We start from the raw sequence: 16,350 nt of genomic DNA on the forward strand, positions 1-16,350 counted from the left end.
TCTAATACTGACTTCATTTTTATTGTGCTTTGTATTTTTAATGCTTGTGTGACACAGTTTGGAGACCTTGTGTTTGTTTAATCGTGCTATATAAATAAAATGGATCGGATTGGAATTTTTTTTTAAGTTTAAGTTAAGTTAAGCTCAAGTTTTTTTAAGTTTTTAAAGTTTTTTTAAACAATTTTCACCAACATGTTGCCCCTGATTTACATCATGCCATAAATGTTGCCACAATTTTCCCAATGATTCATTTTTTAATTAAAATAATTGCCAAAGTTTTGCCTGGGTTTTGTACGACAAAAAAAAAAATCTCAAAAACTTTTTTTTAAACGCATTAAAAAAAAAAGTGCCCAAATTTTGCTCTAAATTTCATATGATTCAATTTTCACCCACTTTTTTTTCCTTTCTTTTTTTTTAAAAAACAAAATTCCCCTTTGGTTCAATTTTGAAAAAAAAAAAAAGAAAAAAAAAATCACCAAATTTTGCCCTGGTATTTGTGTGATTCGGTTTGACAAAAATATTGTTTTCTCCAACAATTTCAGCCAAATATTATGCCTGTCTTCCCCTACGATTTCATTTTTGTTTAGAATTTTTGAAAAGATTTTGCATGATTTGGTTTTCAACAAAATGTTGCCCTGGTTTATGTACACTATCACGGCTGTTGTAGAACACTGCTCTGTGTGTACTGTAACGTTCCGCGAAATCAACATTAACATCGACATCCATATTAAATGAATATTTTGTTTTGTTTGGAAGGTATTTATCGGATTTACGTGATTTCCTGTGGGGAGGAAAATGCCTCAGTTTTCAAACGTTTTTAGTTTTCAATGAACGTTTTGGAAGACATAAGAAAGAAACAAAGTTTGACTGTTTTTTTTTCAGTGATGCCATTTCGATACCAAAGCAATGTCGCTTAGAAAAGTGACCCACTGAGACACTCACTTCTTTTGGCACTTGATGGTCGCGTGGAGAAGGCAAAGGCGACAGGCGGCTGTTGTGTTGCACACGACTGTGTTTCCTGTGCAGACAGGATGTTACCGGTCAGCTTTAAATAAAGCTAAAATGTCAAACTTTTTTTTTTTTTTTTACCTTTCAAACGGCAGCTTTTTAAACTCCGCCTCCCTCACAAAATCAATCACCTGCTTCTGCGTGCGACCGCTGGAAGGACAAATAGAAGCGCTGTGGGTGGCGTTTTTTAGCGGAGGGTACAATTTGCTGTCCCGGGTAATTTGAGCGGACTTTACCTGAATCGGAAAGAGGAGCCGCGAGTGAACAACACGGGCTTGGGTTTGGGTTTGGGTTCCTCAAAGAGGCGGAAGAAGGCGTGGTATTCAACGCAGATCTTCCAGAAGACCTTACAGCAGTCCCTGCTGGCCATCAGGAACTCCAGTGTGTCTTGATAAGAACTCTGTACAGCAAAACATGAATACTTTGCAGTACTGGCGCTTTAATACACAAAAATTTTACTTACATTTACATCAGGTCTCAGCTTGATCAGGAAGCGTTTCCTCTTGAAGCTCAGTTTCCGTACTTTAGACCAGTTGAAGGAGTTTATCTTTGTGTGTCCCTGCGGAGATTGGGAGAAAAAAAAAAACATGGAAGTCACACTTGGGTGATTTTCTATGATGTTCGCTTCTGACCATTGCGGGCAAGTCACCTGAAAGACCAGGACACCCGTGTGTGCTACAGCGAGGCTGAGACGGGACCCTTCACGGTCTTTGGCCGGGTGGAGACGAATCCCGTACATCTCCAAACGGCGTGCCACCTCCAGCAACTGGAAGTCGGATTCTGCGGGTGTTTGACCTCTTAAAGAGACAAAATGGCGACATGAAATAAACCAGATGTGTTCAAATGGCCTCACACAGAAAGAGTGAAGGACACAAGTTGCAGTTTGGAATATTAACTTTGTGTTGTGGTTGCCAATATTTGATATTTTTGGCAAGCATTACTGGCGTTACGTTACATTACTGAGTGCTTGAAGGTTTATTTTTTTATTATTTATGGAATTTATGGAATTAAATATTTTCCATTTAAATTTTGTGAATTTTTTTTTGTTACATGATTTTACGCAAAAAAATGTATTAGTTTGTAAGCAAAATATTTTGAAATTCAGTTTACTAAAATACAATGTAGTAAAATTCAGTTTATAAAAATTGAGTGCAGCAAAAAAAAGTTTCAAAATTCACACACACTTCCGGGAAATTTTTAAACCACAATATTTAAAGATTCAGTGCAAAAAACCCAATGTGATTTAAAAAAAAAAATCACACATAAACTTGGGATTTTTTAAATATTTTTTTAAATTCATTTTATAAAAAAATAGTGCAGAAAAAATTCATTAATTCATTCATTTTCTACCGCTTTTTCCTCATGAGGGTCACAGGGGGTGCTGGAGCCTATCCCAGCTGTCTTGGGGCGAGAGGCGGGGTCCACCCTGGACTGGTGGCCAGCCAATCACAGGGCACATATAGACAAACAACCATTCACACTCACATTCATACCTATGGACAATTTGGAGTCACCAATTAACCTAGCATGTTTTTGGAATGTGGGAGGAAACCGGAGTCAGAAAAAATTCAGTGCAAAAAAATATATAATAATAATTAATTTGCACACATTTCTGGGAAATGTTTAAAAAACAAGATTTAAAACTTCACTGCAAGAAAAATTTGATGTTTCAAAAATCACACATACATTTGGAGAAACCTTTTTAAAATATATATATTTTTAATTCAGTTTATAAAAATTCAGTGCAAAAAAAGAAATGTTTGAAAAATTGACACACACATTCTAGAAATTTTTTATAAGAAATTATCAAAAAAATCTAAATTGACCCATACAATTCCGGGAAATTAAGACTGAATTTCTATTGGAAAAATCAGAATATTATACTGTATGTTGTTGCCACGGTGACCCCCAATCATCAGTCAATCAACAGTAGCTAATATTGGCTGTTGTGTTATTACACAATGTTACTATCCAGAGTGCTTATAAATAATGTTGACGCAATTAATTGAATCTCAGCTGATAAGCACATGAATCACTTGCCAACGCTCTCTTCGGGTTTTATCTACAGTTTAACAGCGGTTGTGAAAAGTCGGTGAACAAGCACGGACCAACTTTCCACAGTGCTTATCAGCAAAACAAGCCTTCCCGCTGCCTGCATTCGGTGATTAATGAGAGACTTATCTCAATGTGGTTCCAAAGCCACAAGAACCGCAGCTTCAAGTTATCAACCAGGAAGTCCTCAGGGGGTAGAGTGGGCAAAAGAAGCACATTAAAAAGGAGCTCCTTTGGAGGAGAAGCCATTCACCCGCTGCAAGTCCATCAGTTGCTTTTGGCTTGAATTCAAACTGGAGTGATTTTAAAATGGACTTCCCACACGTCAGAACAGAACCCGACAATCAGAAGCGGTGATGGCAACAGTTGGGAGTTTTTTGGTGCGTGAATGCAGCCTTCTTCTATTGAGTAGCGGACAAATCTAAGTCTGTGTGCGGTCAGGAGCCATAAAAAGCTTTACAGAGATGTTTAATTTACGACCATGCAGTGAACACGACACTTGTACACTGCAGCTAAAAATCTGTGAAGTGGGTGAAGGCTATTGCAGGTTGTCCACAGTTTACAACCTTCTCTGATGACAAACACTATATTATATATTATATAATATTATTATATATTATATAATATATTATATTTATTTATTATATAAACAAACACATCCAACATGTATGGTTAAATTAACTGTAAAAAAGTATTCATTTTAAAACCTTTGTGAGCATAAGCGGTAGAAAATTAAAATATATATTTGAAAATCATAAATGCTACTAAAAAGTATATATTCAAAATAAAAAGAAGTTTAGTTAAAAAAAATAATTAAATGAAAATTAAATTTAAAAACAAGAACAGCGTTGTTAAAAACAGTGTTGTCCCTGCGTCTTGTTATGTATTTTTTGTACTTGGACATCAATAAAATAGCAAAAATGCTAACATGCTAAAAGTTAGCATGCTAGCAGCTAGCAAGATAGCGCCAAACCAAAAGTGCCAGGACTGTTCTACACCATAATAACCCTACAGCATGGGTAAAATAGCTAAAATGATAACAGTTAGCATGCTAGCAGCTACCAAGATAGCACTAAACCAAAAGTGCCAAGACTGTTCTACAGTATAATATCCCTACATCCCTACAGCATGGGTAAAATAGCTAAAATGATAACAGTTAGCATGCTAGCAGCTAGCAAGATAGCACCAAACCAAAAGTGCCAGGACTGTTCTACAGCGTAATAACCCTACATCCCTACAGCATGGGTAAAATAGCTAAAATGATAACAGTTAGCATGCTAGCAGCTAGCAAGATAGCACCAAACCAAAAGTGCCAGGACTGTTCTACAGCATAATAACCCTACAGCATGGGTAAAATAGCTAAAATGATAACAGTTAGCATGCTAGCAGCTAGCAAGATAGCACCAAACCAAAAGTGCCAAGACTGTTCTACAGCATAATATCCCTACATCCCTACAGCATGGGTAAAATAGCTAAAATGATAATAGTTAGCATGCTAGCAGTTAGCAAGATAGCACCAAACCAAAAGTGCCAAGACTGTTCTACAGTATAATATCCCTACAGCATGGGTAAAATAGCTAAAATGATAACAGTTAGCATGCTAGCAGCTAGCAAGATAGCGCCGAACCAAAAGTACCAAGACGGTTCTACAGCATAATATCCCTACATCCCTACAGCACGGGTAAAAAATAGCTATAATCTAAGCTAAAACAGTTAGCATGGTAGCACCCAACAAGATAACACTTCATGCCATGTATGAATTAGCATTTTGACATGAGTAAATTTGCTAAAATGCTAACAATTAGCATGCTAGTGCTGTGATCGACTCATGGACATTGGCACGTACTATAACCGTACTACAAAATATATCACTTACGCTGTGGGAATAGAGGACCAACTGTATTTGAATTAAAAAATGAAAACAGTGTGCTTACATATTCATTGAGTGGAACTCCATGATCTTGTCAATCAAGGGCATTTGATCAGGAATGTAGTTATTATTGAGGAGGTGTGACCGGCACTGGCTCTCCTCAAAGTCTCCGATCTCAGCTGAAAAGGAAGAAAGAGCAGAAGTCAGGCAGTGGAAAATACATGACACTGCAATCAAGATGGATGGATACACGGTTTTGGTTTGGAGCATTTACAAAAAAAAAAAAAAAAAAAAGCTGTCAGACTTGACAGCAGCACAGAAATGTTGTGTTTCTCGGGGAAAGCGACGTGTCACATTGGCGCTCTGTCACGCTACTGACAGATGATCCGCAGTAACAAGGAGACCATCAATCTGCAACAGTGACATTTTATGGATGACACGTTCCGAGTCCGGTCTGTTGCCTTGTTAGCCTCGAGGCTCAACAGGGAAGCCCCCCTCAGCACTCACACTGCATGATGTGGGAGACCATCAGAGCGGCGCTGGTGTCGTTGCAGGTCAGACGCCGGCTGGAAAGATCCTGCTTGATCTGGAGGGCAAACAGGTACCTGGATATACAAACACATGTTGACAGTTACCGTATGTGTGCTGAGATTTCAATGCTACTAGTCGTAGTTGTCCTATATATGTGTAAAACTGGCCTTTATACATTATTAGAGCCCTCTAGACATGACATAACACCCCTATATTCACCTTTATACTCCTACTACCCAATATAGCAGACAAAATAAGAGCAAACAGGGATTAATGCGACACTTGTGAGATCAGTCAAACCTGCCGTTATTCCGGTGATTATGGCTGGTGCTTGTGTGTCTCACCAAAATTATAGTAACATTTCTGCCACCTAGTGACCAGTGTTATGGTTATGGTTTTATTTCATTTGAACATGCATCAGATTCACATGTCCAAAAGGAGTAGAAAGAAGCAAAGCTTATTAAATCCTACGCCTCCATCTGGTACTTTTACAATCAGTAACTGTTACATTTGTTCACTTCCTGCTTTCCATAATACAGTTTAAGTTTTTTTTTTTTGTTTTGTTTTGTTTTTTATAATAAACCTCGTACCGAAGTACGAGGTGATATATGACCATACAATGACATAATGGGTACCATAGTAAGTGTCAATATGTTTTTTTTTAAACATTATTAGAGCCCTCTAGACATGACATAACACCCCTATATTCACCTTTATACTCCGGCTACCCAATATAGCAGACAAATTGTCCATAGATATGAATGTGAGTGTGAATGGTTGTTTGTCTATATGTGCCCTGTGATTGGCTGGCCACCAGTCCAGGGGTGTACCCCCACCTCTCACCCCAAGACAGCTGGGATAGGCTCCAGCACCCCCCGTGACCCTCACGAGGAAAAAGCGGTAGAAAATGAATGAATTAATATATTCTCATTTATTCTTATTATGTCTATTATATTGGGCAATATGAGTGTAAAGATTACTGTGGGGGTGTTACTTAATGTCTTGAGGTATCTAATAATGCTAAAAGCTGTATTTAGAAGGTAAGATAAATGGGAGACGACTATACTGCACCTAATAAGATGTTGTATTAATAAATATGTGGATGGACCAGGGCTGCACGGCGCACAGGCCTCACAGCTAGGAGATCCGAGTTCAATTCCACCCTCGGCCATCTCTGTGTGGAGTTTGCATGTTCTCCCCGTGCATGTGTGGGTTTTCTCCGGGTACTCCGGTTTCCTCCCACATTCCAAGAACATGCTAGGTTAATTGGCGACTCCAAATTGCCCATAGGTATGAATGTGAGTGTGAATGGTTGTTTGTCTATATGTGTCTAAAGTGGCATCAACCCCAATTGAGACACATTTTCCCAGGAAAGGTGGGTTGACTTCAACATACACTACGTGTTCAAACCAACCTCGTCAGCTCCTCCAACAGTTGGGCGTGGTCTGGAGGAAAATACTTGACAGCAAATCTCAACGTTGTGTGCTTCGGCCCTGTTAGGAACAGGAGTTTTCAGAACAGACTTGAGACCATGTTCTCCAAACAGACCTGACATGATGACATCCAAGAACACTCACGTCGAAGCTGCTTCATGATGGGCTTGATGGGGTCCAACCAAACCTGTGGAGAACATATCACAAAGATCATTCAGGGATTTCCTTTCTAAGGAATTCCAGCTCTCAATTAGTTACCCCCTTGTCGCTTACCATCATCTTTTGATGGTTCTGAAATTCCAGGCCAAAGTAGTCGCCCTCGATGAGGTTCATGTGGGTGCACACCAGGTCAAAGAGCACCTTGCCTGCAGCTTTTATCTGGGTTTGGAGCAGACAAAGGCACTTCTTAGCGCAGGAAGAATAGCATTACGACGAAGCTTGGAAGGTGAATGAAACGCCCCCTTGGCACAAGCACAGAATGCATCACGGCGTGAGGGAAGGCACCCGTGACTCCGCTCATGAGCTACTGTCGTGTGAGAGAATGATCCCAGGAACGTGTGATTTTACACTCAACCGGGGGTGTCCAAACCTTTGCCAGCGAGGGCCGTATAGCGATAAATGAAAGGGAGCAAAGGCCATGATTTGTTTGGAAATATGCTGAAACCTTCAATATATTTTAAGAAAAACTTATATAAAAATATTTATATAAAAATATAAAATAAAAAATATTATATATATAATATTATATATAATATAATAATATTTTTTTAATTATTCAAATATTATGACTTCATTCCAATGCATTATAACATTTTCCTCAAACCTAATTTTCCCATAAACTTGATTTGATTTTGTTTGTTTCTTATATTATTATGACATGTGTCTTTAATATTTTAAAAGAAAAAATATTCATAATACTACAAAGTTATTCTGCTAAAATTACAACTTTTTTCCTCTTAATATTTTAAATTATTATACTATTTTTTTTAGAATATTTTATTCTTTTAAAATAACTGGATTCTTACATTTGTTGTTGTTGTTGTTTTTTTTTCTTGTTAATTATGCGATTTTGGAAAAATTAGGTTGGGAAAAAGTTAAAATGTGTTTTTAATATTTTTAAAGAATTAAATATTCATAATATTACAAAGTTATTCTCCTAAAATTACAACTTTTGTCTCTTAATATTTTAAATATTTTACATTTTTTATAATATTTTATTCTTTTAAAATAACTGTGGATTCTTACATTTGTTGTTGGGTTTTTTTCTTGTTATGCGATTTTGGAAAAATTAGGTTGGGAAAAAGTTATAATATAAGAATAAAGTCAAAATATTATGAACAAAAATGTACAAGGAGAAAGCTGAAATATTTGTGTTGTAAATAAAAAAAAACTGGAAAAAAACTGAAAAAATTCATAATATCTTAGTCACCAATAACCCAAAGCTGAGATATAGATTTTTTTTTTACTTTAAATATAAAAGACATTTTTTGCATTAAATTTTTTTTTTAAGTGTCCCCGCATCCTTTGACTTTTCAGTATGCGTCCCTCACATCCTTGGTATGAAATTATTTTCTATTCTCATAGGAACAAAGTTATCTTTCAAGTGTAAAGCCTTTGCTGTGGCATGCGTCCCCAGGCGGCCCCCTGCAGAACACCAGCTGCACCAGCAAAGAAAAGACAGTCTCTTGCCAGAAATCTACTGCACTTCCTGACAGAATGTAATGTCCTTTTACCATGGAAGAAGCGTGCTGAGGAAAGAAAGGCTGGAGAAATGGAATGGTCCCAAAAGCTTTGGCACAGATGTCAAAAAAGTCACAGTGTCTCGTATCCACATGTGCATGCAAGACAAGGACAAGCGCCTGCCATCAGTCACTGTCGGGCTGCCAGTGTGGGCCAGTGGTGTGGTTCTTCCACACAGCTCCACTAATCCATGCCTGTGGGAACATTTTCCCAAGCAGCCATGCTTGTTTAATACACAGACAAACTAGAAAGCCATTTAGCTGATGAGCAGGCAGTAAAATCTATGGAAGCTCATTTGTCCTACTGAAAGAAAAAAATCCAATGGTAACTCATAACTATGACATAAATAGTCTAAATGATGCCATATGAAGCTGAAATGAGAAAAAAAGTCAGAATTATGAGATCAAAAGTAAAAATTGAGATAAAAATCCAAATTATGAGATACGCAAGTCATAATTATGAAATAAGAAAGTAAAAATTTTGAGAGTCAAAACAATAACATAAAATGTCATGATTATGAAATAAGAAGCCAAAATTAGATGTCATAATTCTGAGATACGAAAGTCATCATGAGATAAAAAGTCAAAATTATGACACAAAGTCATAACAGAGATAGAAAAGTCACACGTTTAAAAAAAAAATCATAATTTCATAATTCTGAGGTAAAATGTATGAGATAAGAAAGTAATAATTATGAGATAAAAAGTTGAAATGATGAGACTATGAGTTATATTTGTGAGATACAAAGTCAAAATTGGGAGATAAAAAGTCAATTATGACATAAAGTAGAAATTATGAGATATGAAAATCATAATCATAAGGGAAAGAGTTGAAATGATGAGATTATGAGTTATATTTATGAGATACAAAGTCAAAATGGGGAGATAAAAAGAGATCAAAAGTAAAACATTATGAGATAAAGTAGAAATTATAAGATAGAAAGTCATAATCATAAGAGAAAGAGTTGACATTATGAAATTATGAGTTATATTTATATGAGATACAAAGTCAAAATTGGGAGATAAAAAGTCAATTATGAGATAAAGTAGAAATTATGAGATAGGAAAGTCATAATCACAAGAGGAAAAGTTGACATTATGAAATTATGAGCTATATTTATGAGATACAAAGTCAAAATTGGGAGATGAAATGAGATCAAAAGTAAACAATTATTAGAAAGTTGAAATTATGAGATAAGAAAGTCATAATCATAAGAGAAAAAGCTGAAATGATGAGATTATGAGTTATATTTATGAGATACAAAGTCATAATTGGGAGATAAAAATAAATCAAAAGTAAAAAAAATGGAAGATATGTCGAAATTATGAGATGAAGTCATGATTATGATAAAAATCAAAATTATGAGATAAACAGTCAAAACGACAAGATAAAAAGTAAAAATAATTATATCTCATAATTTCAATTTTTAATCTCATAATTGCAACTTTTTGTATCATTATTTTGACATTTGAGCTCCATTGGGATATTTTTTGTCTTTCAGAGGCAAAAACGGGCTTCCGTCAGCACACATTTAGTTAGGACGTACAAAAACGTTCCACCATTTTTTTTATCTTGGGCTCAAACTGTTGTGGGCATGCTGGCGCATAAAGAAGCTTAAAACCCAAAACACCCGAATGATGTTTCATTTGGTACAACTTATAAAGTCAATAAAGAACAAGAGGTGAAAACAATAACATCTAAACGCCGCTTGTATCTGGCTGGAGGGCTCTCATATCCGTCCTTGTAAATCTACCGCCGCTATATAAAATAAGCGGCGTCCGAGCAGAGATGCGTGAGGCCGGAGGCTGATTAGATTTGGGACGTGATTAAACGAAGCTGTTGCACATTGGAGCTCCGACACAAAAGCGCTCCACACTGCAGCATCTGACGTAATAAGAAGGCTGCTTTTAAAAAGGACTGACTGGGCATGCACGCAAACGCTGCATTATTCTCAAGCCTTCGTGCAACATCGTAGGAGGTGTCGTGAAAAAATGTCGCAATTAAATGTTCATCAGATCATCAAACATTTAAATATTAATCAATGACAACACAACTAAAAATCCAAACAAAAACGTTTGCAAAACATAACATAACCAACATGAATTGAGACCCATCAATGTGGAAAAGGTTATGAAGACATTTCTGAAGCTTTGGGACTCCAGCAAACCACAGTGAGAGTTATTATCCACAAATGGCGGAAACATGGAACGGTGGTGAAACCTTCCCAGGAGTGGCAGGCCAAACAAAATACGACGACTCATTCAGAAGGTCACAAAAGACCCCACAACAACAACATCCAAAAAACTGCGGGTCTGACTCCATCATAAGAAAGATACTGCGCAAAAATGGCCAAAAGTTGCAAGCCCAAAAACCGCTGCTAAACAAAAGGAACATTAAGGCTGGTCTCAGTTTTTGATGATCTTCATGATCTATAAGACCTTTGGGAAAATGCTCTGTGGTCTAACGAGACAAAAGTTGAACTTTCTGGAATGTGTGTGTGTCCCATTCCATCTGGTGTAAAAGTAACACCACATTCCAGGACTGGTGGCCAGCCAATCACAGGGCACATATAGACAAACAACCATTCACACTCACATTCATACCTATGGACAATTTGGAGTCGCCAATTAACCTAGCATGTTTTTGGAATGTGGGAGGAAACCGGAGTACCCGGAGAAAACCCACGCATGCACGGGGAGAACATGCAAACTCCACACAGAGATGGCCGAGGGTGGAATTGAACCCTGGTCTCCTAGCTGTGAGGTCACATTAATCCCCGTTTGCTCTTATTTTGTCTGCTATATTGGGTAGTAGGAGTATAAAGGTGAATATAGGGGTGTTATGTCATGTCTAGAGGGCTCTAATAATGTTTAAAAAAAACATATTGACAGTTACTATGGTACCCATTATGTCATTGTATGGTCATATCACCTCCACTCCCACTAGACCACCGTGCCGCCCGAATTGGAAGGATATTTTTATAAAAAGCTCATTTTTTCCCTTTTTTGTCGGGAACTGGTATTTTCCTGAAACTTACCTATGTTCTACTGCTGGTCACTAAGAATAGAAAAAGGTAAAAACTAACTTTTTTTTCTGATAAAAGAGTCAAATCTTTATTTTGGTAGGTTCTATGTTTATATAGCTGTGAATTCATATTTTTATATAAAGAAAAAGTGGTCGAGTGGTTAGCGCGCAGGCCTCACAGCTAGGAGACCAGGGTTCAATTCCACCCTTGGCCATCTCTGTGTGGAGTTTGTGTGTTCTCCCCGTGCATGCGTGGGTTTTCTCCGGGTACTCCGGTTTCCTCCCACATTCCAAAAACATGCTAGGTTAATTGGCGACTCCAAATTGTCCATAGGTATGAATGTGAGTGTGAATGGTTGTTTGTCTATATGTGCCCTGTGATTGGCTGGCCACCAGTCCAGGGTGTACCCAGCCTCTCACCCAAAACAGCTGGGATAGGCTCCAGCACCCCCGCGACCCTTGTGAGGAAAAGCAGTAGAAAATGAATGAATGAATGATTGTTGTTTCGGAGTTATAAATACTATGGCGTATTTATTAGTAAAAAAAAAAACACAAGGACAAGTTGCATGTAGTATTCTGGTCAGTGGGTACAACTGTAAAAGTAACGCTGGATTTGGCAACCCAAGGTATACAGTGATGGCGAGGGGGGGTTAGTTTGAGTGTGTCAAGGTTGGTCATGTTTGGACATAAGGGTGCTGCGTGTGTTTACACATGTATCAGCACTTCAAATCTTGTTTGCACCACTACCCTGCCCCCCACCCCAAGTGACAGAGGACACCTAAACAAAGATGACAGCAATGGCCGCACACATGCCCCCCCACTAAACACCTTTGGCAAGCTCCTCCATGAAAGGTCAGGTATAACATTATTTCATGCTACGGTTTCCCTCTAGGAGATGTTGGTACGGTTGAATTCACACATGATGCCAAAGTCTTGTGAGGACACTCCAAGTGTGTATATGAGTGTGTGTGTGTGTGTGTGTGTGGCATGGCTGGCAACCACGCTGCCAATGCCCATCAGCTCCGCAGGGAACAAAGAGAAGCTTGTCAGAGGGCACTGGAGGACGCTGCTTCGCCATTGTTGGACAGAGTATCAGCTGGGTGTCAGGAAAAGGGCGCCAACGTTGCTTTCAAGCATCCAGTGGCCTTTCTGGCCGGATCGGACTTGACGGAATAATGGGAGCGTTCGTCACACAGCAGGGGGTTTCCACTTGTGAGGTCGTGTGGAAACAAGACGCTTATTAAGGTTGAGGATGAGAGAGGTGAATTAAAGCGGGGCTGCGACTAATGTTTGAAACTAAGGTTTCTTCGTTGATTCATCTGAAGCTTGCGCTCTGGACTGATGGCCAGCCAATCACAGGGCACATATAGACAAACAACCATTCACACTCACATTCATACCTATGGACAATTTGGAGTCAATTAACCTAGCATGTTTTTGGAATGTGGGAGAAAACCCACGCATGCACGGGGAGAACATGCAAACTCCACATAGAAATGGCCGAGGGTGGAATCGAACTCGGGTCTCCTAGCTGTGAGGCCTGCGTGCCGTGAAGCCCTGGTCCATCCACATATTTATTAATACAAGAGCTTATTAGGTGCAGAATAGTCGTCTCCTATTTATCTTACCTTCTAAATACAGCTTTTAGCATTATTAGAGACCTCAAGACATTAAATAACATCCCCACAGTAATCTTTACACTAATATTGCCCAATATAATAGACATAATAAGAAGAAATTTTCTACCGCTTTTTCCTCACGAGGGTCACGGGGGTGCTGGAGCCTATCCCAGTTGTCTTGGGGCGAGAGATGGCCGAGGGTGGAATTGAACACTGGTCTCCTAGCTGTGAGGTCTGTGCGCCAACCACTCGTCCGCCGTGCCGTTTTGTGGTTGAATTATTAGTCTAGCCTATTGGTAGTCAAAACATTCGTCACAGAACGTCATGAAATTTGGTGGTGACGTCAATCATGACAGGATGAAGAGGGTGGAATTGAACTCGGGTCTCCTAGCTGTGAGGCCTGCGCGCCGTGCAGCCCTGGAGATGGATGTGCTGGAACTTTATAAGCCAACGTTGGTCTTTCCTCTCTCAGATTACAGAAGGTCTTTCCAGTAGCAGGAAGACGCATTCCCACATTATATTGCTTTTATGGAAAACATATGTGAGGACTACACCGACTTCCTGGCGCAAAATTGCCATGGGTTCCAATGGTCGCTGGAGCCTTTACTGTATAGCAGGGGTCTCAAACTCAATTTACCTGGGGGCCACTGGAGCTAGGGTCTGGGCAAGGCTGGGCCGCATTAGGTTTTCCCCCCAAAAAAAACGCATTTATTAAACAATATCTTAATTTTTATTTTTCTGCACACAATAAGATGAAAAATAAATAAACAAATCAAGAATAAAGAAAATCAATCAATTAGTAATAAATAAATAAATATAATAATAATAATAAAACGGCAAATAATAAAAACTTAAGAAACCACATATACTGTAGTTGGTGGGTAGACAAATTATTTCTTTCAGATTAAAATTAACAAAGCATTATTAGAGCCCTGTAGACATGACAAAACACGACTATATACTTTTTTATTTACAACATATTGCGCAACTGCAGGGTCTTGAGACACATGCTAACTCGCAAACTAGAGAGCTAGCGACCTAAACGGTAGCCTTCGAGTTATTTCCTTTAAACTTAAATAGCCAAAAATGTACCACTTCCACACGGATAGGGAGGATAACTATTAACAGTTATTTAACCTTTAACATGAACATTAATCAAACGTAATAATTTTTTCTGGGTACATGATACCATACAGCATCCATATCAAACTTGCGCGGGCTGCTGCTTTACCGTATAGCTTCTAATACGTGGAGGTAAACGCTGACTGTCAGGGAGGGGGGAGTAGGACAGGGAGGTCAGTGGCAGTAAGAGCTCATTGTGATTCAGGTCATGCACGACCGAGGTTCCTGGGGTGGCTTGGACAGGGAGAGGAGGGTGCAAACCTGCTGATAATCCCGCTCACTCTCCCGGCACATATGGATGCACCATCACACATATGTTTGTTGGGTGCGCACACTAAATAAACAGCTTTACACCCCCCTTATCTCTAATGGGACAACAACACAGGAGGCGGTGCTGGGATATTTACTGTACAGCAGTAAAACCTTTTGCGTGTCCCCCCCCCTCCCTGAATGCTGACGACCGGGGCTGCCTCGCCTGTCAGGAAGCATTCCCGTCACATCAGTTCAGCCTTTAGGACACGGTGGGAATAAAAGTCGCAGCTACAAGCATACTGATTTGGCATAAACAACAATAATTCATGAAACATCCTGTATCGTCCGCAATGTCCCTGAACCTTGAATTATGATCCGAAGCTCTACGCAGGGACCTCCCACTCTTATAGGGCGTCATAGATCAGAACAACTGTGAGTGGGAATATTTGCTGAAATCTAACAGGAAGGAGAAAAGGAGATTCTCCACTAGTGGGTCTTTGCTGGGCAAAAAATAAAAGAAAATAATCCTGCAGCAGGGTGTCATCTAGTAATGCTCCTATAGGTGGCGACAATTCTCTGTAGTACCACCCACTTCAAATGTTGAATGTGTCAGTACTGTCTCGTTTGCCTAAACGTATTGTATGCTTTAAGAGCTGACACAAGATTGGGTCACGAGAACGAGACAAAACGCGATTTTAATGTTGCTTTTAAGAAGTACAATTAAAATATATATATATATATACATAAAAACATGACAATATATTGTCATCTACTAATTTAATTTCTACCTCATTACACTAGTCTCCACTAACTCACAAATTCCAGCATGCTGTTTCATAGTTGAATACAGCCTATTATTAACCAGAAAATTTGCATATTTAAACATTTTTTGCATAAATTATGCATTTTCAACCATAAATGATGGCTAAAGATCATTAATTAATTAATTCATTCATTTTCTACCGCTATCCCAGCTGACTTGGGCGAGAGGCGGGGCACACCCAGGACTGGTGGCCAGCCAATCACAGGGCACATATAGACAAACAACCATTCACACTCACATTCATACGTATGGACAATTTGGAGTCGCCAATTAACCTAGCATGTTTTTTGGAATGTGGGACGAAACCGGAGTACCCGGAAAAAACCCACGCATGCACGAGGAGAACACGGGGAATTAAACCCTGGTCTCCTAGCTGTGAGGTCTGCGCGCTAACCACTCGATCGCCGTGCCGCCCCAAAACAAAACAAACAAAAAAATATATGTATAGATACATATATTAATACATATATCAATATAAATTGGGGCTGTCAATCGATTAAAAGATTTGATCGTGATTAATCGCATTTCCCCTGCAACAGTTAACTCAGAATTAATCGCATTTAATCGCAGGCACAAATACGTTTTTTTATCTATAATAAGTAGGGGAAATCTCTTTCCAGCCAATCACAGGGCACATATAGACAAACAACCATTCACACTCACATTCATACCTATGGACAATTTGGAGTCGCCAATTAACCTAGCATGTTTTTGGAATGTGGGACGACACCGGAGTACCCGCAGAAAAAACCCACGCATGCACGGGGAGAACATGCAAACTCCACACAGAGATAACCGAGGGTGGAATCAAACTCGGGTCTTGGCTAAATGAAGTAAAATACAAATATAAAGGCATTCAGAAGATGCATTGAAGGA

The 16,350-nt window shown here is 38.9% G+C and overlaps 1 protein-coding gene across 1 annotated transcript in view; it reads right to left on the reverse strand.

Annotated features, from left to right (window-relative positions):
• The window catches only part of LOC131135385 (FERM, ARHGEF and pleckstrin domain-containing protein 1-like), a 64,594-nt gene that overhangs the window by 21,411 nt on the left and 26,833 nt on the right, over positions 1-16,350 (reverse strand). Inside the window, exons 3-12 of the mRNA XM_058081137.1 lie at positions 7,168-7,272; positions 7,039-7,081; positions 6,876-6,954; positions 5,438-5,535; positions 4,995-5,109; positions 1,658-1,805; positions 1,472-1,567; positions 1,245-1,408; positions 1,090-1,158; positions 943-1,018 (exon numbers count right to left, since the gene is read on the reverse strand). Coding sequence (XP_057937120.1) covers positions 943-1,018; positions 1,090-1,158; positions 1,245-1,408; positions 1,472-1,567; positions 1,658-1,805; positions 4,995-5,109; positions 5,438-5,535; positions 6,876-6,954; positions 7,039-7,081; positions 7,168-7,272 — 993 coding nt within the window. The remainder of the gene's footprint in view (positions 1-942; positions 1,019-1,089; positions 1,159-1,244; positions 1,409-1,471; positions 1,568-1,657; positions 1,806-4,994; positions 5,110-5,437; positions 5,536-6,875; positions 6,955-7,038; positions 7,082-7,167; positions 7,273-16,350) is intronic.

The sequence above is a fragment of the Doryrhamphus excisus genome, chromosome 9 (genome assembly GCF_030265055.1).
Source record: "Doryrhamphus excisus isolate RoL2022-K1 chromosome 9, RoL_Dexc_1.0, whole genome shotgun sequence".
NCBI classification, from domain to species: Eukaryota; Metazoa; Chordata; class Actinopteri; order Syngnathiformes; family Syngnathidae; genus Doryrhamphus; species Doryrhamphus excisus.